The following is a 27,784-nucleotide window of genomic DNA, read 5'->3' as shown; positions in this document are numbered from 1 at the left end:
AGCATTATGACTATCTCCAATTAAAATGATAGTTTAACTCTCCTATTGCATGGTACACGCGTTTGTCTTAATGCTGATTTCTTAATTACTAGATAATTAGGCTACGCAGAGTGCTCTGAATGAACCATGTGCCCATAGTCTCCCACATCCGCGTGACTATCTAGCAACGGCACATGGAGCTTCATAAGGCTATCTGGCCCAGAGAACTATCCGCCCGAAGAGACAGCTAGGTCAAATGAGTTATCTGTCCCAACATTCTTTGGAAAACTTTTTAAGTCAATCAAACTCAAAATCATCTAGAACATGTCCAGGCTCAACATACCTTCATGGGAGCTTGTCATCTGTTTTATATATAGAACTCAGGTCTCTAAAGTATTCTTTACAAAGTTTGGACGGCATTCAGAAACATTTGAGCATTCTATGTAATATCACAAAGTTCTTATTCCTTCAAACACTTGCCCAATCTTGTCTTTAATTTCCAGCTCATTGTTCTCATACTTTGTGAGTTCATGCTGACTTAGCGCATCGAATGAGTTAAGGCCACATGCTTTATCATCAAGAAACTAAGCCCTTGACAATACGCTCTCCATTAATTATTCATGGCATTTTCATATATGAAAATTTTCTTCCTCAACTCACTCCGCAGTCTCCGCGTTTCCATTTAGGATTGCGTTTCTACCAACAAATTATATATTTTTATATTTATCGGATTAATATTTAGGGAACCGAAAACGCTAGCATTTATGGAACTGAAAAACACTAGCAATGGGTATCTATGTTCTTAGTTGATCATATCACAAACTTTATTTTTATCAGGAAGATATTTGAATCTTTTCTACAATTTTCATCATTAATGTGATCGTTAGATTACAAAACAAAAGTACACAAGTTCGACAAATAAATGTATTGTACATACTTTTTCATTTCTTAAATTTTCTCTCTTTAAATTTTGGTGTTTATTATGCTTTATTTTATGGTGTAATTTCTCAACTCTCAAGGGTATTATGTAACTATATGTATATATATATATATATATATATATATATATATATATATATATATCTTTAGGACAGCTAAAATCACTATATTCATTGGCCCCAAAACAAAAATAACTAGTCGCATGTAATATGAAGGTTTGGTGTTTTCTTTTTCAAGCTTTAGTGTAAGCACAAACTTGCAACTTAGTTTGCAATGAGAACTATTTATAGCGTTTGAAAATTTATCCGAATAAGATATAAATTACGTCATACATTTTTTAAAGCAAAATTTGAAAAGAAAAAAAATAAATAAAAACTACTCTACATAAAACACCTGATCATAAGACTTTTCCTGATAAAAAAAAATTGAAATGGACGGGGAGGAAAATTGATCGAGCCTTCTCCACATGGAAAACTGATTGGTAGCCTTGACGGAGAGGAAAAAAGATCCAGAATTTAGACCTTGATGCTGAAGTAATCGTGGTCAAAATGATGTAGCCTAACATACCCGTCTTCACCACCACTCGAGAAACTGAAGATTGAAATAGCAATTTATTTGTTTGTAAAAAAATGAAAAAAAAAAAAAAAAAACACATTAATCTCTGAACAAACAGCTTATAGCACAGTTTCTGAATTCTAGCTCTGCAATATCTAATATAGCCATGGCATGGAACGTAAACACTAATGTCTGCAATTTGGTATAATGAAGGGCTGGCTAAGTATCAAAGCTTTACCGAAGGCTATAGGAACAGCTCTAATTTTTAACCTTTCGCAAACAGACAATTTGGCTTTTCCTGAACATCTAGAGCTTAATCTAAACAAGGGTACAAGTCACCTCTTTTTTCTACACAATCTGATTTAGAATAAGAGAACATACCTTTTACCATCAGGGTTGAAAGCCAGAGCGTTAATTGGTCCGAAATGTCCTTTGACTCCTCCAATCTCTTCTGTCAGAATCTGACGAGACGAAATCATAACATCATCTACTGAAGCTTGTGAAATATAGAGAGTTTTTGCAAGTTTTTCAACATGACAAAAACTATTAAACTTATGGAAGAACTTGCCTTATCGTAAAACTTGGCCTCAAACTTCCCAGCACGGTGATCAGTTGTAGTCACAGCTGAAGCATCTTGGCCGCCTCCAAGAACAACCTACGAATTTCAAGGCACAATAAATAAATAAAACAAAAGAAAGAAATAAGCTCGATTGACAACACAAACTCTTAATGGCAAAAGAAATACACTTACATGATCAAGAAGCGGTGACATAGCAACTGCATTGACAGGCCGCTCAGTAGAATAAGTCTTGATAAGCTTTAGGGTTCTCGAATCCCAAAGCTGAAATCAATATCACAATTACAACACCCAAAAAAAAGGTCAATTTTCAGGTTTAGAAGTTTTTTTAAGTAGAACACAAAATTACATCGTTTAAAAAATCCACCAACCTTGGCAGATTTATCAAGAGAGCCGGTAATGAAGTGCGAACCATCCTCAGATTTGGAAAGAGACGATATACCCTTCTTGTGCCCAGATTCCTTGTCTGACTCAACTAGACACTTTCCAGTCTACATTCAAATCAAATTCGAAATTCAATTACAACCGGCCAAAATTTCATTAAAAAGAAACAAAGATGGGTAAAGAGAAAAACCTCAGTATCCCAAATACGGATGACTGTATCTTCTCCTCCACTGATTATAGTGGTGTTCAAAGGACCCCAAACTGCTCTGTTAATCCTACCCTGTGGTCCCTTTATCACCAGTGCCGACTCAGTACTCTCTGTTTAGTGAAAGCAAAAAACAAAACGATCAAACAACTGAAACCAAGCAATGCTCATTGTCTAATACTAAATTGCAAAAGATATATATAAAAAAAATCTTTCTGATATATCAATTCGATTTCACTCATGTTTATGTAGCGAAACCGATAAAAGCTCAAATCAAACTCTATAATTTAAATTCTTCTTTCGGCTTGCTTAGTTCACTAGTAAAAACTGAATGCAAAACCGAACTTAGTCGATGATCAAGCTCGGTTCGGATTCAGCGGTGAGAAAAGGAATGGAATAAAGCACTCACGGTCGGCGAGGTCATCGGCGAGGCGCTTGACGTGGATGGCGGAGGTGTGGCCCATGAAGGGATCGGCGGTGACGAGAGCGAGGCGGTCGCCGAGGGAGAACTCGATCGAGCGCGCCGGCGAGTCGAAATTGAAGGTGAAGAGCGGAGCTCCGGTGCGGACATTCCAGATCTTGACGGTGGCGTCGGCGCTGGCGGTGAGAAGGCGCTGCGAGTCGCGAGAGACGTCGCAGGTCCACACGGCTCCGTTGTGGCCGACGTAGGTTCCGAGTCTCTCTCCATTGTCGGCGAACCACACGTTGGGATGGTGGTCCTTGGCGCAGGAGAAGAGAAGATCGCCTTCTCGATTGTACTTTAAGAAAGTCAACGGCCTCTCGTGCCCTTTCATCAGAATCGGCCTCATCTTGCTTTCTTCTTTGCTTAACCGAACCTAAACCTAACCTTCAGAGTACTAAACACCACAACACAGCTGAGACGACACCGCAAAAACGAAACGAAGGCGAAAGACAGAGAGAGATTTAGGTTTTACCCCCGCTTTTGGGCTGGGCCGGGTCAAACCAGGCATATTCAGCCCACTCTACTAAAATTATATGGAACTTTTAAAAAATACTTGATTTTAAATATAATAAATAGTTATTTAGGATTATTTCTATCAAATAAAATTATATACAGGAAACAAAATTTTCAAAAAATCTGTAGAGATCAAAAAATTACCTCGTATTTGAATATTTTAATTCCACAATATTACGAATTTCTAAATTTTTCACAGATGCATTCTTATTTTCAGTTACCAACTATTTTACGTATATTTTAATATAAAACTGCAATAGCAAAAAAAAAAAAAAAATGTGCAAATTATAACTTTCTTATATAATCCCTTTTGTTTGTATATTATAAACCATCGTTCGTAGATAATAAATCATTTCTTTTACTTAGATCATAAAATGTAATCACTGATATCAAATAATCAAATTGTTATTATTTTCACATGTGTACCAAGTGTTAAGCCGTTTTTTGGATTTAACATTTGAGGACACGTGGTGTGCTTGGAATAGTCGCGTGCCTAGTATTGGATCGACCCAAATTACTTTTCGAGAGTCCAAAGGGCTCAAAGAAGTTCGGGACAAAGCCCAAAGCGTCCAAGAGCTTCAGAGGATCTTAGAATCGCAACGAGGGAAACAATGATTTGCCTTCTTCTTCGTCGGGAATGCGTTTTTCGTCTTTGATTCCTGGCCTGGAGGTCGAGCCTGCCTGGAGGTTGAGCTCGCCTGGAGGGTCGCGCTCGCCTGGAGGTCGAACCCGCCTGGAGGTTGGGCTCGCTTGGAGGGTCGAGCTCGCCTGGAGGTCGAGCTCGCCTGGGAGGTCGAACATGCATGGAGGTTGAGCTCGCCTGGGGGTCGAGCTCGCCTGGAGGTTGAGCTCGCCTGGGGGGGTCGAGCACGCCTGGAGGGTCGAGCTCGCCTGGAGGTCGAACCCGCCTGGAGGTTGAGCTCGCCTGGTGGTCGAGCTCGCCTGGAGGTCGAACCTACCTGGAGGTTGAGCTCGCCTGGGGGGGTCGAGCTCGCCTTGAGGTCGAACCCGCCTGGAGGTTGAGCTCGCCTGGGGGGGTTGAGCTCGCCTGGAGGGTCGAGCTCGCCTGGAGGTCGAACCTGCCTGGAAGTTGAGCTCGCCTAGGGGGTCGAGCTCGCCTGGAGGTCGAACCCGCCTGGAGGTTGAGCTCGCCTTGAGGGTTGAGCTCGCCTGGTGGTCGAGCTCGCCTGGAGGTCGAACCTGCCTGGAGGTTGAGCTCGCCTGGGGGGTCGAGCTCGCTTGGAGATCGAGCTCGCCTGGAGGGTCGAGCTCGCCTGGAGGTCGAACCTGCTTGGAGGTTGAGCTCGCCTAGGGGGTCGAGCTCGCCTGGAGGGTCGAGCTCGCCTGGTGGTCGAGCTCGCCTGGAGGTCGAACCTGCCTGGAGGTTGAGCTCGCCTGGGGGTCGAGCTCGCCTGGAGATCGAGCTCGCCTGGAGGTCGCCCCTGCCTGGAGGTTGAGCTCGCCTGGGGGGTCGAGGTCGCTTGGAGATCGCCCCTGCCTGGAGGTTGAGCTCGCCTGGAGGTCGAGCTCGCCTGGGGGGTCGAGCTCGTCTGGAGGTTGAGCTCGCCTGGGGGGTCGAGCTCGGCTGGAGGTCGAGCTCGCCTGGAGATCGCCCCTGCATGGAGGTTGAGCTCGCCTGGGGGGCGTGACCGTGCTCTTCGTGAGCTGCCTATGTACCCGCTTTGCGGGATCAGGTCATGATGTAGTTCAGGGGCAGATGTGTTTGCTATGTGAATTATTGGATTTTTGTTTTTCTTCCTCCCGTCGAGAGGTGGCTCTCGGTCTTTGTTTGTGATCCGGGATAATTTTGAAGTCGGGAGAGTATTTGGCTGAGAGAATTCTGGGGTTGAAAGATAAACTGAAAGTTTAGAGGATTCTCCTTTTTCCTTTTCTCTTTAGTTCAGAGTGAATTCTGGGTCTTTTTCCCCTCCCTTGAGTTGAGAATGAATGAATTATTTATAGGAAAAAAATCGGTGCTTGGCGCTTGGTTGATGCTTGGTTGGCGCTTGGTTGATGCTTGGTTGGCGCTTGACGCTTGGTGCTTCGCGCTTGGTTGATGCTTGGTTGGCGCTTGGTGCTTGGTTGATGCTTGGTTGGCGCTTGGCGCTTGGTTGATGCTTCGCTTGTCGCTTGTCCCAAATTCGCTTGGTTTTAGTCATGCATATTTTTAGCCTTTGACTTAACTTGTCCTTTCATATTGTAACGTCGTTTTTGCAATTGAGGCGTCGGTTTTACCATCAGAAAAAATACGGCATAACATTAACCCCCCAGTTTCGCGTGCGACTTGTCGCGCGAGAAATTTAACTACTCGAGGGAGTATTCTTTTCTTTGACTTTTTCGTCGATGGTTTTGGTGTGTGCTCGTTCGGACCGCGATTGGTCTGACTTTGAGCTTTTCGTGGCAGTGCTCATCTGGGTCGCGAGGGATCTAACTTTGAGCTTCTTGAAACAGTGCTCATTGGATCGTGAATGATCTAACTTCCAAGTTTTTTTTTCTTTTTGTGTTTTGAGGCGGGTCGGGTCCTCGATGGCGTGAGTCCCCTCATCTCGGGCTTCACAGGATTCTTTGAGTTGTGTCTCTGATCGTTGGAGCTGATATGATATGAGGCGCATGCGGTTTGAGAGGGATATCGAACTCGACTTCGACCCAATTTTTCTCATGTCCGATGAAGTATACTTTGAGTAGTTCAGTAACCTGAACCTCTTTTAGCTCAAGTTAGTCACTCTTTCGGCTAATCTCGCTAGTACCTCTTGGGGTTGGGGCTTTGCCTGTTTTGTGACTAACTCGAGCTTCTCGGGATTTTAGGTTGATGCGCTTCTCATTGTAGCTTTCACAAGGACCTTTTGGCGTTATGACTTTTGTTTTTCTCGGGACCAAGTCCTACTCGGTCTTCTTCAGGTTTAGGTGAAATTTACTCCAAGTAACGCAACATCCTTAACCGCTTATGGCTGAGGATGATGTCTCTTTAGGCTAAGCACGCTCATAACTCTTGGATTGAGGCTTCGCCTTTCTTTGGACTATCCCGCGCATCTTTGGGTACGGGATGTTACGCTACTTGGTGATGATTTCACCCAAGTCACTTGAAGTTAGGGATCAAGTAGTGAGAGCTAAGCTTCCTATTTCCCTTTGAGAGTCCGGGCTTCACCTATCTCGGTGCTTCATTGTGCATCGCGAGATGTCTTTTGGATCTCGCCGGCCTTGACTGTTCCTCTCGCGTCCTGTTGAGCTTTAACATCCTCGCATTGTGGGATGTCCTTCGGTTTTCGCCGGATTTTGACTGTCTCTCTGGCGTTCTTTCGGGCCTTCGCCTCTCCCGCCTTGTGAGATGTCCTTTGGCTTTCGCCGGATTTTGACTATCTCTCTGGCGTTCTTTTGAGCCTTGAGCTCTCCCGCATTGTGAGATTTCATTCGGCTCTCGCCACGCATTGACTATCTCTCTCGCTCTCTTTTGGGCCTTAGCCTCTCTCGCGTCCTGAGATGTCCTTCGGATTTTGCCGGATTTTGACTGTCTCTCTAGCGTTCTTTTGGGCCTTAGCCTCTCTCGCTTTGTGAGATGTCCTTCGGCTTTCACCGGACATTGACTGTCTCTCTCGCGCTCTTTTGGGCCTTAGCCTCTCTCGCGTCCTGAGATGTCCTTCGGTTTTCACCGGATTTTGACTGTCTCTCTAGCGTTCTTTTGGGCCTTAGCCTCTCTCGCTTTGTGAGATGTCCTTCGGCTTTCGCCGGACATTGACTGTCTCTCTCGCGCTCTTTTGGGCCTTAGCCTATCTCGCGTCCTGAGATGTCCTTCGGCTTTCGCCGGATTTTGACTGTCTCTCTAGCGTTCTTTTGGGCCTTAGCCTCTCTCGCTTTGTGAGATGTCTTTCGGCTTTCGCCGGACATTGACTGTCTCTCTCGCGCTCTTTTGGGCCTTAGCCTCTCTCGCGTCCTGAGATGTCCTTCGGCTTTCGCCGGATTTTGACTGTCTCTCTAGCGTTCTTTTGGGCCTTAGCCTCTCTCGCTTTGTGAGATGTCCTTCGGCTTTCGCCGGACATTGACTGTCTCTCTCGCGCTCTTTTGGGCCTTAGCCTCTCTCGCGTCCTGAGATGTCCTTCGGCTTTCGCCGGATTTTGACTGTCTCTCTCGCGCTCTTTTGGGCCTTAGCCTCTCTCGCGTCCTGAGATGTCATTTGACTTTCGCCGGATTTTGATTTGGTCTGAAAGATAATTTTTATGTCTAGCTTGCATCGTGTGGATGCTTATTTGACGAGTGTGGGGTTTTTATTATGGAGTCTCATTGTCATCCCTTTAGCTCTTCTTTTAGTCTTGTATCTTGGTAAGGATTTCATCATCGAGAGTCCCTTATCGTGTCGCGTAGACGTCTTATTTAGAGCTTTTGGGTGAGGATTATGTTAAGTCGAGAGTTTCGTCCTCTTTTCACGAGATTTTTCGTGTCGCCAAAAGGTGGTCGAGCATTCAGTCGATATACCTTGCGCTTGTGGCTTGCCGCTAAGCGCTTATAGTGGTGTGGTGCCTCGCGATGTTCGCGCCGAACAGGGACTCGTCGTGGCTTTCCAGCCAAGGGCTCGATGTTGCACGAGGCTTCTTGGTGACGCGCCAGCAAAGAACTTCGTGGTGCCTCTTTGGCCAAGAGTCCGGTGGGACTTTGGTGGCACGCCGGTCGAAGACCTTGAGGTGTTTCGTCGGCCAAGATCTCATCGTGGCTCGCCGGCCACGTTTTCGTGATAGCACCTTTGGGGATACGACCAAGCTGTTTTACATCTCGTGGAGATCTTCTTTGTGTAGCATCTTTAAGTGAGATCTTTTAGTTTGTTGTTGAAGCTTTTCTCACAGAGAGAAAAGTGTTGCCGGTGGAAAGCCCGTGATTGTTCTCGGGATCCCCTACTTCTAGCGCCAAAATGTTAAGCCGTTTTTTGGATTTAACATTTGAGGACACGTGGTGTGCCTGCAATAGTCACGTGCCCAGTATTGGATCAGCCCAAATTACTTTTCGAGAGTCCAAAGGGCTAGAGGAAGTTCGCGACAAAGCCCAAAGCGTCCAAGAGCTTCAGAGGATCTTAGAATCGCAAATAGGGAAACAATGCTTTGCCTTCTTCTTCGTCGGGAATGCGTTTTTCTTCTTTGATTCCTGGCCTGGAGGTCGAGCCAGCCTGGAGGTCGAGCCTGCCTGGAGGTTGAGCTCGCCTGGAGGGTCGCTCTCGCCTGGAGATCGAACCCGCCTGGAGGTTGAGCTCGCCTGGAGGGTCGAGCTCGCCTGGGAGGTCGAACCTGCCTGGAGGTTGAGCTCGCCTGGGGGTCGAGCTCGCCTGGAGATCGAGCTCGCCTGGAGTTCGAGCTCGCCTGGAGTTCGAGCTCGCCTGGAGGGTCGAGCTCGCCTGGAGGTCGAACCCGCCTGGAGGTCGAGCTCGCCTGGTGGTCGAGCTCGCCTGGAGGTCGAACCTGCCTGGAGGTTGAGCTCGCCTGGGGGGTCGAGCTCGTCTGGAGGTCGAACCCGCCTGGAGGTTGAGCTCGCCAAGGGGGGTCGAGCTCGCCTGGAGGGTCGAGCTCGCCTAGAGGTCGAACCTGCCTGGAAGTTGAGCTCGCCTGGGGGGTCGAGCTCGCGTGGAGGTCGAACCCGCCTGGAGGTTGAGCTCGCCTGGAGGGTCGAGCTCGCCTGGAGGTCGAGCTCGCCTGGGAGGTCGAACCTGCCTAGAGGTTGAGCTCGCCTGGGGGTCGAGCTCGCCTGGAGATCGAGCTCGCCTGGAGGTCGAGCTCGCTTGGAGGGTCGAGGTCGCCTGGAGGTCGAACCCGCCTGGAGGTCGAGCTTGCCTGGTGGTCGAGCTCGCCTGGAGGTCGAACCTGCCTGGAGGTTGAGCTCGCCTGGGGGGTCGAGCTCGTCTGGAGGTCGAACCCGCCTGGAGGTCGAGCTCGCCTGGTGGTCGAGCTCGCCTGGAGGTCGAACCTGCCTGGAGGTTGAGCTCGCCTGGGGGGTCGAGCTCGCCTGGAGATCGAGCTCGCTTGGAGGGTCGAGCTCGCTTGGAGGTCGAACCTGCCTGGTGGTTGAGTTGCCTAGGGGGTCGAGCTCGCCTGGAGGGTCGAGCTCGCCTGGTGGTCGAGCTCGCCTGGAGGTCGAACCTGCCTAGAGGTTGAGCTCGCCTGGAGATCGAGCTCGCTTGGATGGTCGAGCTCGCCTGGAGGTCGAACCTGCCTGGTGGTTGAGTCGCCTAGGGGGTCGAGCTCGCCTGGAGGGTCGAGCTCGCCTGGTGGTCGAGCTCGCCTGGAGGTCGAACCTGCCTGGAGGTTGAGCTCGCCTGGGGGTCGAGCTCGGCTGGAGGTCGAGCTCGCCTGGAGATCGCCCCTGCCTGGAGGTCGCCCCTGCCTGGAGGTGAGCTCGCCTGGGGGGGTCGATCTCGCCTGGAGATCGCCCCTGGCTGGAGGTTGAGCTCGCCTGGAGGTCGAGCTCGCCTGGGGGGTCGAGTTCGCCTAGAGGTTAAGCTCGCCTGGGGGGTCGAGCTTGGATGGAGGTCGAGTTCGCCTGGAGATCGCCCCTGCCCTGAGGTTGAGCTCGCCTGGGGGGCGTGACCGTGCTCTTCGTGAGCTGCCTACGTACCCGCTTTGCGGGATCAGGTCATGACGTAGTTCAGGGGCAGATGTGTTTGTTATGTGAATTATTGGATTTTTGTTTTTCTTCCTCCCGTCGAGAGGTGGCTCTCGGTCTTTGTTTGTGATCCGGGATAATTTTGAAGTTGGGAGAGTATTTGGCTGAGAGAATTCTGGGGTTGAAAGAAAAACTGAAAGTTTAGGGGATTCTTCTTTTTCCTTTTCTCTTTAGTTCGGAGTGAATTCTGGGTCTTTTTCCCCTCCCTTGAGTTGAGAATGAATGAACTATTTGTAGGAAAAAAATCGGTGCTTGGCGCTTGGTTGATGCTTGGTTGGCGCTTGGCGCTTGGTGCTTGGCGCTTGGTGCTTTGCGCTTGGTTGATGATTGGTTGGCGCTTGGTGCTTGGTTGATGCTTGGTTGGCGCTTGGCGCTTGGTTGATGCTTCGCTTGTCGCTTGTCCCAAATTCGCTTGGTTTTAGTCATGCGTATTTTTAGCCTTTGACTTAACTTGTCCTTTTATATTGTAACGTCGTTTTTGTAATTGAGGCGTCGTTTTTACCATAAGAAAAAAGACGGCATAACACCAAGTTTTCCAATGGTGATTGTCTGAATCATTAAAGCAAATAATTTTTTTGATATACTTGGTGCTTATAGAAATAGAGGTGAGAGTAAGGCTTTGTTTGGTAAGAAGGAAAGAAACATGGGTGGATGGATTAGATAGGATGGAAAAGAAAGGAAAAGAAAGTGGTGGATTATAGTTTTCTCAAATGTTGATTGGTATAATAGGAAGAAAGATTACTATCCATCCATTTGTTTGTTTGGTATAAATAAAAAATAAAAAAGAATAGTTAAATTTATATATTCAAATTACTTTTATACCCTTATAATAAGTGAAGCCTAATTTTCATGTAAAACTAATAAATATATACATTTATATAAATCATATACATACACACATATTATATATATATATATATATATATATATATATAAACTTAACAGTGTACACTGCATATTAACATTATATATATATATATATATATATATATATATATATATATACAAAGGCGGAGCCAGGTGGGGGCCAGGGTGGGCCAATGCCCCCCCTCAATTTTTGAAAATTATTTTTTAGACCCAAATTTTTATATTTTTTTATAATTTTACCCCTAAATTTTACTAATAATTATGTTTTTGACCCAAATTTGTAAGTTTTTTTTTCAATAATGCCCCTCCTCAAAAATATTTCTCAAATTTGCCCCCCCTTAATTGAAATCCCGGCTCCGCCACTGTATATATATGTGTATTTGTATAAAAAAACTTAACAGTGTACACTGCATATTAACATGCAAATGAAGTGAAGCGGTGACTTTAAGATGAAGCGGTCCCACTTGCATGTACAAAATATGCAGTGTACAAAATAATTAATTAATAATCATTAAAAATTAACAGTGTACACCGCTCATATTAACATGTAATTACGAAATTGCCATCAGTTTTTAGGGACAATAATGTAAATCTTCAAAAAATGTATTCCCTCGTTCTTCTTCCGTCCAATTTTGGGGGGATGACTTTTTGGTGGGACCCATTGATTTAAATCCTTTCTAAGATGTTTTTCATCCATCCTCCCTTATGTACCAAACACCACAAATTATAATTTCTTCCACCCAAATCCTCTCATATTAATCCATCCTTCATAAACCCCTCTTACCAAACAAGGCCTAAGTGATGGGATGATATTATTGTAAATATAAAATAACATGAAAACGTAATCACTTGATTCTAATTTAAAATTTATTGCTATTCAAATAGACAAGCATTATAATGATCATTTCTTATCATTATTATATTTTATTGTATATATGTAGCTAGTCTATATATATCATTTACTCTCACATCATCACTACAACAAGCCAAAGCGCGTTTATATGTTTTTCGTGTAGTAGGAGCAAATTCAAGAATGGTGAGCTAAAACGATCTTGCCGTCATGAATCGCGTGAACAATAAATAACACTTCAGACCTAAAGAGTCAGCAAATAGGCGAAGAGCAAGACCCTCGACACAACTACAATAGAACTTTGAGCAAGGAAGACTAAGAAACAAAAAGTCATATGAGTCACATAAGGAGCAATTTTCCATGTAGTGTCGTATTTGTAAATACAATGCAAGGGACTTGTTCCATGCGCAACTCTGAATCTCATTTATTTTTGGAGATTTTTAAGATATCTCCAAAAATAATCTCGGGTTAAAGGCCAATTAAGGGAGGGAGCCCATGCCCACCCAATGTAGGGCCTTGAACTTGAGGACAATCTTGAGAAGTCGATAAAGGGATAACCCATGTCAGGGAGGGGTTCTTGAGAACAATCAAGGTCTCGTGAAATTGGAATCTCGAGCACTTAACTGACTAGGACAAGAGAGCCTTATGGAATAGAGAATCTCGGCAAGACATACAAGCATATTGCAAGGATCGGCTACATGAGATAATTCTCTATTACATCAAGTTAACTAGTCCTTTTAAGGTAATCTCATTACCTAGGTAATTACATTTTCAGGAATCATTTTTAGCATTAATTCATACCAAACAAGGTAATCCAAAGATTTCCGAAAATGTTATTAAAATTCCCCCAATCAAGCACACCCTTAGTGAAATATTCCACAAAGGTATCCAAATACAAATTCACTTGAAAGCCATTCTCGTGCTAAAGTATCAAGTTTATTTCATAACTCTTAAATGGAAAGTGTCCCTGTAAAACACCGATACTTACCATTCAGAGGGTTGAGGAAAAGGAATAAACCAAGACTGCGTGTGTAGTTTATTTCGAGCAACAACAAAAGCCTCAAGGGAAATTATGACCTCGCTCTATGTGACAAGATCAAGATTTTCATATGTACAATAATAAAAAAATTCTCCGTACTACCTCTAATTTTGTCAAGATAAAGCAATGTTTGCAATGAAAAAAAAAAAAACAAATTACGAAATTACCTCGAGGTAGAAATTTATTCGTTTACATATCATTATAGCCGCTAAATATGTATATATTGCAGCAAATAATATATTTACGATGTAAATGAACTAAAAATTATTTTGTAATTTTCGTTTAATTCACTTTTTAAAATAAATTTCTGGAACCAGTACTGATTTCGCTTACTGATTTATAACACGACTTTTTCATAAATAATAAAACTCTTGCTGCGTAATAAAAAAAGACCGTTGTATCTTCTTCCCCATTCAAAAGATAAATTAATTTTGTACAACTAAAAATGTATACTTCTTTTCTCTAGGGATAGATTGCTTAACAATATATATACACATAATATATATGTACATAGTCTGGCTTAAAACTGGAATAATCACAAGCAACTATTTGGCAAAACTTTCCCCAAGGCTTTTCCATCGGCATTGACACACAACGAATTAGCCTCTTTGTTTCGGTAACTTAAATTCACATTTTGGAGTCGAATTCCGGTGCATGGATTTTTGGTGCTGCAATCGAATTTCACTGCCACTTCCGTCGCAGATGTTCCTCGAATGCCATCATAAACAATGTCGCTTATTTTTATCCCCGATACCTACTCATTCATAAATGATAATATAACTAAAGTTATACATTTAAAGATATATATAAACGAGATTAGGAGTTTGATTTTATTTGGATTACCTGACGAGGGCAATTGATGTTACGGGGGCAATAATTTTGGTCTATGAGAATGGGATATCTCACGTTCTGCATGGTCGCGTCGATGAATTGGACATTTCTAACAAATCCCTTGCTAGGTCTAGCCCATGATTTTATTCTTAGCCCGTTGTCTGTGCCTATAAAAATTGCCTTCTTTACTGTCACGTTTTGGACCCCTTCTTCGTCCAAATCTTTAGCCAAGCTCCCAATGCTGACAAACATATTATAATATACATAATTAGTGAAGATTTCAATGTAATCCACATTCATAATCAACTGTCTGTATATTCTAATTTTTATATTTTACCTGATTCCATGGCCGGGACCGCAAGTTATGCGTTCGATCCAGAGGTTGGTGGTGCCGGGGCCGATGGAGACACAATCGTCCCCGGTTTTGATGTTGGAGTTGAGAATGGTGACGCCGGTGGATAGTTGGACGTGGATTCCGTCGGTGTTGGGGCTTTTTCCGGTCGCTATTATTCTCACGCCTTTCATCTCCACATTCTTGCATCGATTTATCACGATGTGGAACATCTGACTGTTCAGTGATACCAGACCAATCACCTTGATGTTCTCCGAGTTTATGAGGCTCAGCGACTGCATTATTAAAATACTCGTCACACTTAATTTCTTTCTTACTCACAAGTCACAACACAAACTTGAGTAATTTATTTAATATATTTTTTGAATTGTATAGTATCGATAATCTAGCGTCGATACGACCCATTAAACCAAAGAGCATTTTCGATTAACTAATTGGCCACATTATTTGTAGGCGCAGTTGACTTTTGCCCTTCACTTCTTTCTTCTTTTTTTTTTTTGTGTGTAAAGAACATGGCAAATTTAATAAAAATTCAAACAATAACACAGTTAGCTAATAGAGGAGGAGAAGTGGGTCAGTCATATAGGAATAAGATCACATGTGTGTTTCTGCGTCTCTTTTTATTTCCCCCTATAATTAATGATCTTTGAGTGTCTAGTAAATAACTTCTAAAAAAATCCCAATTAACATCTATGGACTTTTCTTGAAAGGTAGTCAACAAAAAAAAAATGTAACAAACTAACTATACTAGTAAAGTACCGTGGCTCCCTCGGGACACTTGGCGAGTTTGGAGGCTTTGCAAGCCCAGAGAGTGGGACCCACGGCGTCTAGCGAGCCTCCAACGACGGTGACACCATTGACACCGTTGAATTCGAGCCAGCTCTCGGCTGCCCCGAGGACCCGATAGTCCGGCGGGCCCACAAGAGTGCCGTCGATCCGGAACGTGATCAGCGGGCTCTTGCAGGGCCCTCTGAAACCCATCGGGCCCACCAAATACCTTCCTTTCGGGACGTAAATGAGTGTGGCGTCTTTCGAAGTGCAAGCCGCGGCCCACGCTTTGAGGAAGGCCTCGGTCGAGTACGTCAAGCCCGTGGGCTTGGCTCCAAAGGTCAGGACATTGAAATTCGTCCGGGTTTGAGCTAGGCATTGGTTTTGTACTAAAAGAGTACTATAGACAATGGACACAACAATAAGTAATAGTTGTAGTAAGGAATTATTTCCATAGGTGGCCATATTTAGTAGCTAAGAAGTGTGACAATGATGATGATGATGATGATTTTCTTGGTTTGTATAGAATTTGGAAAGGTGGTTATTGATGGAATGAAAAGGATATGTGGGGGTTTATATAGAGGAAATATCAAACGTACCGTTGAGTTAGTTATTATTAGGTAGTGCATGTTTGGGGTTGAAGAAAAGTGATGATCATGTGGCTTCATGCAATGCATGTACGACGCACATGCGTTATGCATACACAATCTAAGATGATTATTCAAGCCGGGCCGTCTATAAATCAATCTCTACTTGTTGACGACTATTTTCTTTTCTCTTTTCTAAATCTTTACTTGCTTTCGAATCTAATGACCCATACATTGAATTCTATTATTTACTGTGACGACTGCAACTTATATTTTGTTTAATTTAATAAAAGCTTATTTTTACTTTCGGCCTTTGACTTGGAACAATTTTTTTTTTCTTTAATCAGCTTGATCTAATCCAGCCAATGAGAAAAATGTTGCGGTCAATGATTGAACGTTGTTATAATTATGATAATGCATGAAGTTGTAGAGGAAGATCTAACAAAAAATGCATGAAGTTGTAGAGTATTAATATCTGAAATTTTTTCTTAAAAACAACATATCTGAAAAAAAATTGTTGGTGACGGAAAAATGATTTGTCGACGAAAATTATATTAATTAAGTGACTATATATACGATCAACAGTTGAAGGGTGATTACTAGATTACACAATACTACTGAGTACTAAATCATTGATTAATTTAACGTTTTATTAAATAATTATACTGAAATCTATGTAGAGTTTCATATTGTTGATAGTACCACACTGAACATTATTATACAAGCATATATTCATTTTAAACTATTTACCGAACCTTATAGTTAAAGTATATTCCAGTTCACTAATTAACTCCAAATCAAAGATGTCCACATCGCTAATCAATTTTCCGATAGATCGCAGAAGAATACCGATTGCTAACAGAAATCTCGATCGTCAGACGAAATTTTGCTTTTCCTATTGTCAAACATCTATGAAAAAAATGGTTATTTATTGAGTGGATTTCAAACATAAAGCACGCCACACAGCAGTTGTTTGTAATACTTCGAGTCAAACACTACTGAAGTTACAAATTGTATACCGATTGGTGATTGGTTCTTCGGCATATGGTAAATTATGCTAAAATTGATCCGTACTTCATTCAATCCTTGTTATAATTTACCAGGGCTTGACTTTGAGCCACCATTAGGATAATTACATGTTAAATAAAGATACTTAGAAAAACAGTTATCATTATGAAATGACTTGCGGCCAATCAAAAGGGTATAACTACTTGATTATGATAAAAGTTTATATTGTGACTTTGTCATCAATCAAAACGGGTTCATTGTGTGATCCGTACTCATATAAATCATTTAGTCGTAAAATTCAGAGAATGGGAGTGTGGATAGCCGAGTCTAATTACTGTTAAATATAATTTTTTTAATCTCTATGTTTGAAAGTTTGGATTATTTATCCACTTCTTTGAATATCTCTGTATGTCTAAGATTTGTTTAGGCTTCAAAACGAAGATAATTAGCGTAGTCATGTTTGAGACACTACGCTACTTAAAGAATACTCAATTACTCTGTTCACATTGCATATAAAATAGCAACATACAAATATATAGAAATCCTACTCTGAGAAGTTAATATAATTTTGATATTCAGCCGTGAAAAGCTATCAAAATACACGGAATCTTCTCTGTCATCTACTTGAAACAAGATACTACTATACAAGCCTTGTCTGACACACTGAGATACAAGAATAGAAAAATACTACGTTCACATTCATTAGAAAATAGCAAGAGACATACATTTAAATCCTTAAGTATGCCCTTCTAATAGATCATGATATCCAGTACATATCAACCAAACCATACATAGTCTTGGCCTCTGCTCGAAACAAGAAACCATAGTAGCCTTATTTGTTATCAGAGTCACCACACTGCTTGTTAACTACAGAAATAGAACAGTAAACTTTAACAACAAACAAATACGTTGAATCTCAACCTAAGATGGTATTGATAGACTATTGAAGTACCAGTACATTACATTTATATCATACACAAATCTAGGTCTTCGCCAACGGCTAGTTTTTGGACAACATCAAATAATTTATTAGCAGAGCAAAAGAATGAGCTGGCAATCGAATGATAATTTATCAAATTAAAGAGGCCCTAGTCCGAGCCGAAATACAGGGGGAAAAGGGGAAAGCAAAAATTCAACCCATTATTCAGCTTTTATATATTCGATTTTCATGTACAGTTTAAGCTCAAACCTGGACGAACTGAACACAGTTTGATAAAAAGGAATTGACACGATATGTAACAGCCGAAATTTACCCGAATGCTAACCTGGCTTACTCGAGTATTTACATCAAGGTGTCTGTACTTTCATTTTTTGCAGTATATGACGCTTCATGGGCTTTGCAAGTCTTCGAGATTATCGGCCACGGTCTTCAGGTGGTCGACCATAGAATGGGAGCCACTGAGGCGTTGCATATCAGATCGGTGGAGGAGCGTTTCTTGTACCCGATTGGACTCAAAGGACAGACGTTCTTCCGGGTTCTGTCTCGCAGAGAAGCAGTGGCGTACACGAACACGGTGGCTCCTCGATTCACTCGTGTATCTCCCGCGCACCTTGATAAGCAATATAACTTCTTGGTCTTTGAAGTATTCGCACCACGAGTTCAGCGCAACCCCGTCAACAAATTCCTCAAGTGTTTGGAAGTCATTGTGATGAATGGACACCTCTGCGGTGTCATCGGGTCTGATGATGCCAGTTGTCGGAATGACCTAGTTAAATTTTCAAAGCAAAGACGTGGAATGGATAAGTCAATCTTGGATTACAGAAAACCAATTGTCAAACAACCCACGAGTTAAAATCGAAATGTCATCAATATACTTTTAGTTGTTTAAAACAGCAAAATTAATCGTATGATTCGAAAAGGATGACAAAAAATGGCATGAGGTATTTTCCCACCCTATCCCCAGCAACAGGGCAATAGTGTGCGTACTCTTCTGACAAGGCACCAACTATTTATCCCGGGTAGCAGTTGTTTCGCAGTGGTGAGAAAAAGGTGGCAATGCATCGATCACAAAGATTGAAGTTAGAAGGCTGGATTGGGTGCTCTGGGAGTGACGAAATGGAGAGTTAATAGAAAAAAAAAAGGGTTTTGTCTCCACTCCCAAAGTTCATGGGGATAGAATTCCCTCTTCGAAACCCACTCCCAATCGTAGGTTGTGTGTGTCTTCGAGGCTCATGAATAGCACGACACAGTGTCACCGTCGAACGCCATGCAACCGCTTCAACTTCTCTTTGTTTGAGTACTGATTGAACGAAAAATTAGCGATCGGTCTTCATGATCCATCTCCAGAGCTGGGATAAAAAAAACAAGGGCTAGCTCGAGTCTCTAGTACTGCGGATCTTATCGTGGTCATCTTGGAAGCTGCAGCAATCCCGACGGATATACACTGAATCCCCCTCCAGAGTCTTCTGTTTTCCGTTAATCTCTGTCCTTACTCGACACCACCCAGTTTAGTCCTTTCCGGATCAGCTCGGCTAGCCCTTGAATATCCTTCCCTATCGACTCTTCAACTCGAAGAACTGAATCGCCAATCCACTGCACGTTGTAACAGATCTCCGCCACTTCTCCTCAAATAGCGTTCAAGGTCTCCTCCACCTGTTGCGTCACTCTCTTCGACATTCCCATCCACATAGCTTGCTCTGATTTCAATTTGACGCATACTAGCAAATTCCAAAAACATATCTCAATACTCGGGACAAATTTTCAAGGATAACGAGATCACGATATACAAACTGGTAAAAATGAACATTTAAGAGGCTTGGACTCTCCTGCTAGAGGTAAGCTATGCAATATCCTATTACGAATTCTCTGATGCCCCCTCATGTACACCTCCTGATACTTTCCTTCTCTTTCCTCTAACTAATTCTAACACCTCAGCTACAAGCCACATAAGAAAAGTAAGACAAAAAGCGAATAAAATCAGCTAATAGGTGCATTAAATTTTTCTTTCAAAACCAACCCCTCCCATTTAATTCTCTTCTCACAATGTTGTCCAGCAGTGTCGAGTGTAAGTGAAGCGAACTGTGGACCCAACAGCAGCAACCTGGTATATATAGTTTGTGTCCATCTTTAGAATTCCAAGCAGTGCAATTCGGGAAATAGAGAAAGTAATGAGGGACTTCTTCTGGGAAGGATTTGGCGAAGATGCTAACCATTTGGCAGTGTAACGATATTACTTTTTCCAACAAAAAAAAAGGTGGCATTGTTGTGGGAAGATTAGAGGATAAGAGCGTGGCTTTGTTGGCTAAATGGGTATGGTACATTCCAGCCATACCACGGCGGGCACAGAGTTATTAATGCAATCTATGGCCTCAACGAGAAAATGGGATTCTGGCGGCTTGGTTGCAGAATTTTAAGAACCTGCTCGTGGATCAATCTTCTTAGCGAGTGATGATTTTTTCAACAAAGTCAGATTGAAAAAACAGAGATGCGAACGTGGTGCATTTCTCCATGTACAATGAAGCATGTCTGGGATTGGTCAACTGGGACATGAAACTTTAGAGCCTCAAAAATAAAAGAAACGGTCGATGCTGCAGAGCTTAGCAAGCTTCTCAAACCGGTGACCCTTTGTGAAGGACAGCAGGATAGGACTTAATTGAATGATTCAGAGGAGTTTCCTCCAAATCCACGAGACATTCCCTCACTGCTTCATCTTCTATCCCAAATCTTCTCGTTGTTGCAGGTCCTGAGAAGAACTAATACAATAGACATGGTGCAGTGCCACAATCCCTGCACTGGTGCTCAGTGTGCAATGCATCGAGAGGGGACACTGAGCATCGATTCTTCCAGTGTCGTGTTTCCACCCATGCTTGGGAGAGTTTTCTTGTAAATTAAGCCTCGTAGAGATGGCTCCAGGTTGTTTTCATGACGCTTTCCAGATTTTTAATATCTCGGGCAGAATTTCCAGGTGCCATTCGGCTGCCAGCGTGTCGAGATTGGATACGCATGATAAATGCATTTTTTAGGGCAATAAAAAAATGTTTTTGAGCTCTTGAAGAAGATTAATCATAGTATTAAACTAGAGTTATCTTCTCTATGCAGCAAGTCAAAAGATTTTCCTCTTTCATTTCTCCTCAGGGGTCGGATTAGCGAGAGCTGTTTAGTCGCTGATCCTTACATTTTTTTTTTCCTTTTCTTCTTCTTAGTGGGGTGTTGTATTGATTCTCATTATCAATAAAGGCTTTGTTTTGTCTATTTTTTTTCTTTTTTACTAAAACTAAGACATTATTCATGTCATTGTAGTTATTTAACCTGGAACAAATAAAGTATAAACAAGTGCACAAAAGATGGAACAAATATTTATTCTGAAGGAAAAACAAGTTACCTCTAGCCATAGTGGAAAGCCGAAGGAACCTCTTGGAGAATGATCTGATGCAATCCCATCATCCTGAACAGTACTCTGTCCTTGGCACACTATTTCGAACAAGGCGTCATCGGTTGAACTTTTGTTGCTGATGCGTAAGATTGATGTATCGTGGTCTTGCAGAATTATATTGTGTGTACTTATAATAGTTTCTGGAATCTTGCAAAGATCTTCTAGTATACGATTGACTCTCTTGTTCGACCCAAGAATCTGTCGAAGCTCTTGTCTCCTAACTGATTCGTCCACTCGTGCAATACTAACATCAAATATGGACCGGACTGGTTTGTGATCACTGTCTGTCACATCCATGCAAGCCTCGTACCTATCAGATTGGATAGGTCAAGTCTTCAAATTTCAAGGTGAAAAGTTCCCACTTACATGGAGTTCAAGTTCAGTACATTGAAATTTTATAAACAAAAGTCACGAAAGACATACTTCACTTGTGTTTGAAATATAACAGTTCCACATAAGTGAGCTTGCGCATGATAACGCAATCAAACTGAGAGAAGTGAATATTTTGAGTGGATATGTGGAAAAAGCAAAGACTACAAGGCAGAATGAAAATAGACGGGCATGCGTGCATTTAGAGTTGTGTTTTGAAAATAAGTTTTCTACAGCATAAGCCCTCCCATTAATTACAGTCATACACTGAACTGCATCCATATAGATTATTGAAGTCTATTTATATAAAAACCAACAAAATACACTAATCCAATACTGATCTGAACAAAAAACAAGCCAAGAAGAAAATAATATATCCTACCAATTATTATTTAAAATGTAAAGAAATCTATCACATTTATATAAATTCAGAGAGAAAATGAAAAAAGTGTAAGAAGAAAAACGAACTTACTGCATTGTTGTTGAAACTACAGGACAGGCTAGACTGCACTCTGATGCTGAGTTTGAACGACAATCACGGTAGATTATCCTGTCACACCAAGCTGGAATTCGCTTCTTTTCACCAGAATCATACCCTATAAATAAAATTAAAAAAAATTACATAAAATTAAAAAATTTGGGAAGCTTTGAGCTGCTATCATGCAAAGAGCCTATGAAAATAACAAAGGGAATTGCTAAGCCCGGACTGAAGTTGCCTCGAAAGAACCCAAAAAATTCAATCTTACTTTCTCCCCCAGTAGATGGCTGGTGAGTCCAAAAGAGGTTTCAGGTGACTAGGTTAAACTCTACCACCCAAACTTTCAGACCCAGCCACTTCGACATCTTTTAACACTAGTTAGTTTGACCAGGCTTTAAGACTCTCCGAAATCCAGCATGATTAACTCTCAGGATCATGTTTTGGTCTATTATTTTTTTTCCCTTGGATGCCACTCGATGAGCATAATATTATAGATTTCCTAAAAGAGAAATTCTTGTTTTTTGACCATAATAAAGCATTACGAAATGCTGATAGCTTTACTGGGACTTTCTCTAGCTTAGCTTAAGGGTTCGACCGGGCACAACGCGTAAGGCTCAGGGGTTGATGCAGGTTATTATCCTGAAGGTATATGTATCAGTAGAGAAAGTAATTTCAATGCATCACAGCAGAAAATTATGCGCCAAATTAGGATCTTTTAACTATTTACTATATGATTTTATGAGCACAATTGCCTGATTAATACACTCAGCTGAGTATTTCATGGTAATAGCTAAAATGTACCTGCTAAACCAGCTTGATTTCTTTCAAACTTGTATGTGGGAGGAAATGTAATAACTGCCTCGCGCATTCCTTGAAAGACATTTCCAGCCTCCATCTCAGCTCGGAGCTGATCCCTTTCTTTGAGCCAATCAAAGCATCTTTGAGAAACAAAATCCCTGGCTTCATCATAAGATATGCCATCGAGACGATAGTTGAAATCGCCAAGAAATACGACCATTTCTGCATCAGATAACTCGGGCATCCCTTCAGTAGAGTTAGCAGCACCAGTCTGTGAAGGTAATATTGCTTTTATCAAGCTGACTGTAAGAGAATTACTCCCACTTAAAGAAAAAGGAAAAATTTCTAGCCAGAGTCGAAGAACGCACATACATTTGTACTTCGAAGCATCTGAGCAGCAGATGATGCACCAACTGCAACAGAAAGGACCAAGGGCAATCCAGATCTATAAACAAGCCAAAATAAAGACATTGAGAGGGCAATCGAACAAGAGAAAGCTAGGTACAGCACTGTACCAGCAGCGGCACTGAAAAGACTGGTTGGTCGGCTGAAAGCCATTGTTCGATACACATGATCAAAGTCGTCATTTCGACGATTTACTGCTTCTTGATGTGCAGCAAAGTGACAGTTAACAAAGCAGAATATCCGATGATACACCCTAAGCCTCAAACCAACCGCTCCCTGTTTAAAAAAAGAAGCCAACTATGAACCCTAATAAGGAGTACCATATTTATGTCCCTCTGTGGTCATGCTACACCATCCACGAACATGCAGATAAATATATGATCAGAAAGCTCTCACCCTAGACATGCCACATGTATTACTTTATGTAAAATATTAAATATGGTGTATATATTAAACCTCAAACTGCTACTTTGTTTTATATTTTGGATTGGAAAGGACATGAATGATGGTAAATACAACTGAACCACATTTTAAGAGATTCAACTTAATGACTAAATTTCATAACTTATTTAAAGCATTTCGTACGACTGTAATTATCTCTGTTTTTAAAAAAAAAAAAAAAAAAAAAAAGAAACTCAGGTCTTTTATTGAGAAAATCGGCTTAGCCGAAGAAAGAATATTACAGATCCGACAAACTCCAAAAGAAAACTGACCCCTACGCAGAGGATCTCTGTTGTTTCAATAATATCTGCTTAAAGAAGGAGCCTCACCTTGTTCCCAATAGCACGACCAAAACCACATGGAACAGCTGCGGCATCGACATCTCCAACATGAGCTCTAACATCTTTTCTCACCCTAGAACATATTTTCCACGATCACATATGATTTTAAATAAGGATGAGGAGTCCACATATGTAAGACAAATGGAAGTGCAGTACTTCAGAATAGAGAAAATAGGAAAATTGAGGAAATGGACATTCAAGGAAGTGAAGGAACAAAAGCGAAAATCTGTAATAAATAAGACCTCTAAGTACATTTATTTAATTTCTAAATGTTTAAACTGATGACAAAAATTTGAAAAATATATTTAGGAACACAGATATAGTTTCACCCAAAAAAATGGGGATCTAATGAATAGATCAATAAGATGACCAGGCACCCTGTAAAAAAAATGATAGCTAGGAGTTTAGCTTTAAAAGTTTTAGTAGAAAACTGAAAAACACACACAAAGACACACACACACAAAACACACAAACACACACACAAAACACACAAACACACAACACACACACACAAACACAAACACACACACACACACACACACACAAAGAAAATGCAAATGAAAATTACTGACCAAGCAGCAATAAGCAAGCCTGCCAACTGCCTAGAACCAACACGTACGAATGTTGATCCTTCATCCAATATTTTTCCGATAATATCCAGCCACCATTGCCCAATAGAACTGCCCTCGAGACCAACCTACAGTTAGCAATATGGTTAATAACAAAAGATTTATGACAACCGGCTAAAATACTAAAGCAGCAGCAAACTATAAGCAGTGTTACTTGTGAATATGCAAAACATAGTAACGGTAATAAATTGGGACTATATAGCTTTTGACCATCTCTTAAAGCTTTATCATTGATGTGATAGCAACTATAAATTGGGCTAGCCCAGTTTACCCAATTTCTTCACATTATTCCCCCACAAAAGAAGTCTACTGTACACAATGACCCTTCTCCTATTCTTCGACTACCACCGATAACATTCCTTCTTTCAATGAATTCAAATTATTGAGACATTCATTTCCTACGTGTTGACGAGTGCTATCACGTATTAACAATAAAAATGCCCGTAAATCACATAAAAGCTCAACAGAAGAGCAAAAATAAATAAATTAAATGCATAATGTACCGTCTCTTTAGCTGCGGAAACTGCTAGAAAACCAGCACCCATTCCAACTTCCTGTAGCCCAACAACAATGATGCTAACATCAGAGGAGAGAGAACCTAGCCAGGATATGAGTGAGTCATGAGATGCCCTTCCTTGTCCGACATTCCATGTACCAGTCAAAATTTTCAAATTCTCTATCTTTGTATATAAAAACTCTTTGGCAGCCAATTCCGAGCGTACTATACTGTCAAGGTGTCCCAGTGAAGAAACATTCCACCCGCGTATGCCACCATGGTTTGCCAGAGTGAATATATAACCTGCTCCGGCAGTCATATCAATTACAGGGCTGCTATGAGCCACCCATCCTCCGAGAAGTTTACCCTCAAGGTCCAATACCTGCACATGACCACTTAGATAGCCCACCCATATCTGCGTGCCAAAGCTACAAAAACATTGAACAGCAGATGGATAGTAAATGAAATCCTGTATTCGATTGCCATTTTCGTCCCATTGCACAAGCATGCCATTTGAGCATCCACTCCAAACCATCCCATCAACAGTGATCGCCAATGCTTCGGTCCTTCGATTATCGTCTCCGAAGGTGCCCTTCACTGCAACTCGGCGGACAGCATCCGCGGCGCCCATTATCGCATTGCGTGACCGTTGAAAGAACCCTACTGGATTTAGCACCTTTTCTTTTCTAGGCCCAGAAACATGTTCCGCGGAGATGTCTTGTGCTACCGATATGTCCACTTTGTTCTCAAGCTGACCATCCATGTTAAAAACTTTCAGCAACTCCCTTGTACGTGCATCCCTGAAAACATAATACTAAGAGAATAAATTGATCCATTGGGATATATGCCCTGAAAACATAATGCTAAGAGAACAATTTGATCCATTGGGATACATGCCTGCAATCATACACATGCAAACATATGACGTGCATAGTTTGGACCTTCAGAACCCTATACATTTATTTTATTTTTTTTATTGGAGTAATGCTACATGTCATCAAGGCTATTGGATAACCGCACGCACAAATATACATAAAGCATTTGACAAATATACCACTTGGCCACATATTTGAGATCTAGGTCTTCTTACTGTACAATGTGGATGACTTTGTTTTGGCTTGTATCTGGGATGAAAAGCATTTCTTTATTGCATATGCACAGTAAAAGTGCCAGAAAATCAGGATATCAATAGATATCAGGTATTCACAGCTATTAAGACTAACTAACATGAAAAAATTATAATCAAACTGAATATCCCAGCCAACGACAAAAGTGCGAAAAAGGAATAGCAACATTAAAATTTAGGAAATGAAGAAAGAAAAGCGTCAGCGTACCATAACGAAAATGAAAAATGACCCGCACTCCACACTCTTCCTCTAGTATTATCCGATAACAAGAACTTAACATCCGAATTCAACGCATTACCAAAACCATTTACAGCAACTTGGCTCCTCGGGTCAATGAAAGATCTCTCCACGGATACACTAGCCATGGGTCTCTCTTCGGCAGTTAAAGAGAGAGACCGCTCAATAGCTTCCCACGGCCATATTTTAATAGCACCCCCCTCTGAACCTGACCACAAGTCTCCTAAGATAGCAATAACAATAAAAAGTGTCATCCGAGTTCACAAAAACCTACGCAAAATCTATGACCTAAACCAAAATGATTCCAAATATAGAGTTTAAAAATAAAAAAATTCTCCTATTCCTTGGCTCTTAATTTGTTTCTTGAGCTAAAGCCCTAAAAATCGATTCCAATGAAATGGTATATTGAAAGTACCGTAAGCAGAGATGAGGAGGGAGAGAACAGCGCCTCTGTGAGCCTGCCAAGACAAGACTTCCTTGAAGCCATCGGAGGCGCAGCGGTCCATCTCCCAACACCTGATCCTTCCGTCCCTGTGCCCGCTCCACACCACGCGCGCCGCCTCGTCCGCCACCACGCACAGCGCCGCCGGCGTGGGCGCCGACTCCCGGAACGGCAGCGCGCCGTCGTCGTCTCCGGCGGAGTAGAGCTCGCTGAGGCGACAAACTCGCATCCCGCACTCCGACGCCGCCCAGAGCTGCCCGGCGGAGTGCACGGCGACGATGGCGCGGAGGAACCTCCCCAACTGCGTCTCTCTCAGCGGATGCGGCCTCACCTCGAGGCTCACCGGCCGCCCCGGGTGCACCGCGCCGCGGACCGGCACGCGGAAGATCCCGCTCCCTCCGCCCTTGCCGACGTACTCCGGGAGCGTCCGGGACGCCGATTCTCCCTCGTCGCCGCCGGCGTCGGAGATCTGGCGATCGAGGAATCGGAGCGCGTGGTCGATCCGCTTCGAGGCGGCCTCCACGGACGACGCGTCGCTCTGGTAGTGAAGAAGCTGGCGTTCGTCATCGTCGTCGTCGGAGGAGTCGAGGAAGAGGAGGTCGGTCTTCGACTGAGGAGCCGATTTGCAGGACTTAAGCCGGCTCGCAGGGGTTGTGTTCTCGGTGGTGAAGAGGCCAAACACGTCGTCGTTTGGGTCTATGTCTTGATTCATTTCCTAGTGAAGTTGTACAAACGAAGCAGTAGACAGGAATAAGATGAAGAAGAGACGAGAATATCTATGCAATTCGGATTGGGAACGACAAAAAAAATACATCTACACTACAGAATGTCCGTATCTGTAACTTTTTTTTTTCCGTATCGGGTTCCGTATGTGCATTGTATTCGAGAAATTTTATTACTTAACTCAAAGTTGACAAAATATCGTGTACTAAATCTCATACTTTAAAAAATATCTAGAAATAAATTTTTATTTTTATTTCCGATAAATATACTGACCATAATAACATACGATGTCATAAAATACCGTACGCTATATATATATATTTTTTTAGTAATAATACCATACGATATTATATGGTCATAAAGATATTTTTG

General features: G+C 42.4%; 3 protein-coding genes across 6 annotated transcripts; all 3 read right to left on the bottom strand.

Annotated features, from left to right (window-relative positions):
• Positions 1-1,123: 1,123 nt before the first annotated feature.
• On the bottom strand, positions 1,124-3,540 carry LOC149381140 (eukaryotic translation initiation factor 3 subunit I-like). Its single transcript, XM_089602103.1, has 7 exons — positions 3,049-3,540; positions 2,625-2,752; positions 2,422-2,541; positions 2,225-2,314; positions 2,042-2,128; positions 1,855-1,934; positions 1,124-1,509 (listed from the first exon to the last, which is right to left on the bottom strand). The coding sequence occupies exons 1-7, from the start codon at positions 3,446-3,448 to the stop codon at positions 1,434-1,436; spliced, it is 981 nt and encodes a 326-aa protein (XP_089458229.1). The 5' UTR covers positions 3,449-3,540; the 3' UTR covers positions 1,124-1,433.
• Positions 3,541-13,542: 10,002 nt separating this feature from the next.
• Positions 13,543-17,861, bottom strand: LOC149381139 (Pectin lyase-like superfamily protein). Its single transcript, XM_089601301.1, has 8 exons — positions 17,856-17,861; positions 17,743-17,751; positions 17,335-17,420; positions 17,218-17,240; positions 14,950-15,347; positions 14,176-14,465; positions 13,851-14,079; positions 13,543-13,761 (listed from the first exon to the last, which is right to left on the bottom strand). The coding sequence occupies exons 1-8, from the start codon at positions 17,859-17,861 to the stop codon at positions 13,543-13,545; spliced, it is 1,260 nt and encodes a 419-aa protein (XP_089457427.1).
• Positions 17,083-27,526, bottom strand: FRA3 (Endonuclease/exonuclease/phosphatase family protein). Of its 4 annotated transcripts, none has more exons than XR_016293961.1 (11): positions 26,663-27,526; positions 26,218-26,470; positions 24,891-25,683; positions 24,331-24,455; positions 23,747-23,831; positions 22,944-23,252; positions 22,575-22,842; positions 21,768-21,891; positions 20,876-21,236; positions 17,819-18,259; positions 17,083-17,420 (listed from the first exon to the last, which is right to left on the bottom strand). XR_016293961.1 is itself a non-coding variant. In XM_089602105.1 (11 exons), exons 1-11 carry the CDS (start codon positions 27,399-27,401, stop codon positions 17,882-17,884), a joined length of 3,369 nt encoding a protein of 1,122 aa, XP_089458231.1. In that variant the 5' UTR covers positions 27,402-27,519; the 3' UTR covers positions 17,463-17,881. The 4 variants fall into 4 exon arrangements, 3 of the variants coding, with proteins under 3 accessions (XP_089458231.1, XP_089458232.1, XP_089458230.1); XM_089602105.1 differs by lacking the exon at positions 17,083-17,420 and having other exon boundaries at positions 17,463-18,259; positions 22,940-23,016; positions 23,087-23,252; positions 26,663-27,519; XM_089602106.1 differs by lacking the exon at positions 17,083-17,420 and having other exon boundaries at positions 17,463-18,259; positions 22,944-22,984; positions 23,087-23,252; positions 26,663-27,518.
• Between the last annotated feature and the right edge of the window lie 258 nt (positions 27,527-27,784).

The sequence above is a fragment of the Urtica dioica genome, chromosome 11 (assembly GCF_054948205.1).
Source record: "Urtica dioica subsp. dioica isolate 48M chromosome 11, U.dioica_male_clone48M_v1_H2, whole genome shotgun sequence".
NCBI classification, from domain to species: domain Eukaryota; kingdom Viridiplantae; phylum Streptophyta; class Magnoliopsida; order Rosales; family Urticaceae; genus Urtica; species Urtica dioica.
This window is presented reverse-complemented; position numbering and strand designations above follow the sequence as displayed.

Coding starts and splice junctions, on each gene's coding strand:
- LOC149381139 (XM_089601301.1), bottom strand. Junction 14,466..14,949: donor AGTGTCCCGAGGGAGCCACG/GTACTTTACTAG, acceptor TTAATAATGCAG/TCGCTGAGCCTCATAAACTC. Junction 13,762..13,850: donor ACATCAATTGCCCTCGTCAG/GTAATCCAAATA, acceptor ATGAATGAGTAG/GTATCGGGGATAAAAATAAG.
- LOC149381140 (XM_089602103.1), bottom strand. CDS start 3,448: ATGAGGCCGATTCTGATGAAAGGGCACGAGAGGCCGTTGACTTTCTTA. Junction 2,315..2,421: donor CTCTTGATAAATCTGCCAAG/GTTGGTGGATTT, acceptor TATTGATTTCAG/CTTTGGGATTCGAGAACCCT. Junction 2,129..2,224: donor TGTCACCGCTTCTTGATCAT/GTAAGTGTATTT, acceptor TGAAATTCGTAG/GTTGTTCTTGGAGGCGGCCA.
- FRA3 (XM_089602104.1), bottom strand. CDS start 27,401: ATGAATCAAGACATAGACCCAAACGACGACGTGTTTGGCCTCTTCACC. Junction 23,253..23,746: donor GTCGTGCTATTGGGAACAAG/GTGAGGCTCCTT, acceptor TTTTTTAAACAG/GGAGCGGTTGGTTTGAGGCT. Junction 21,892..22,574: donor AAATCAAGCTGGTTTAGCAG/GTACATTTTAGC, acceptor TTTTATTTATAG/GGTATGATTCTGGTGAAAAG.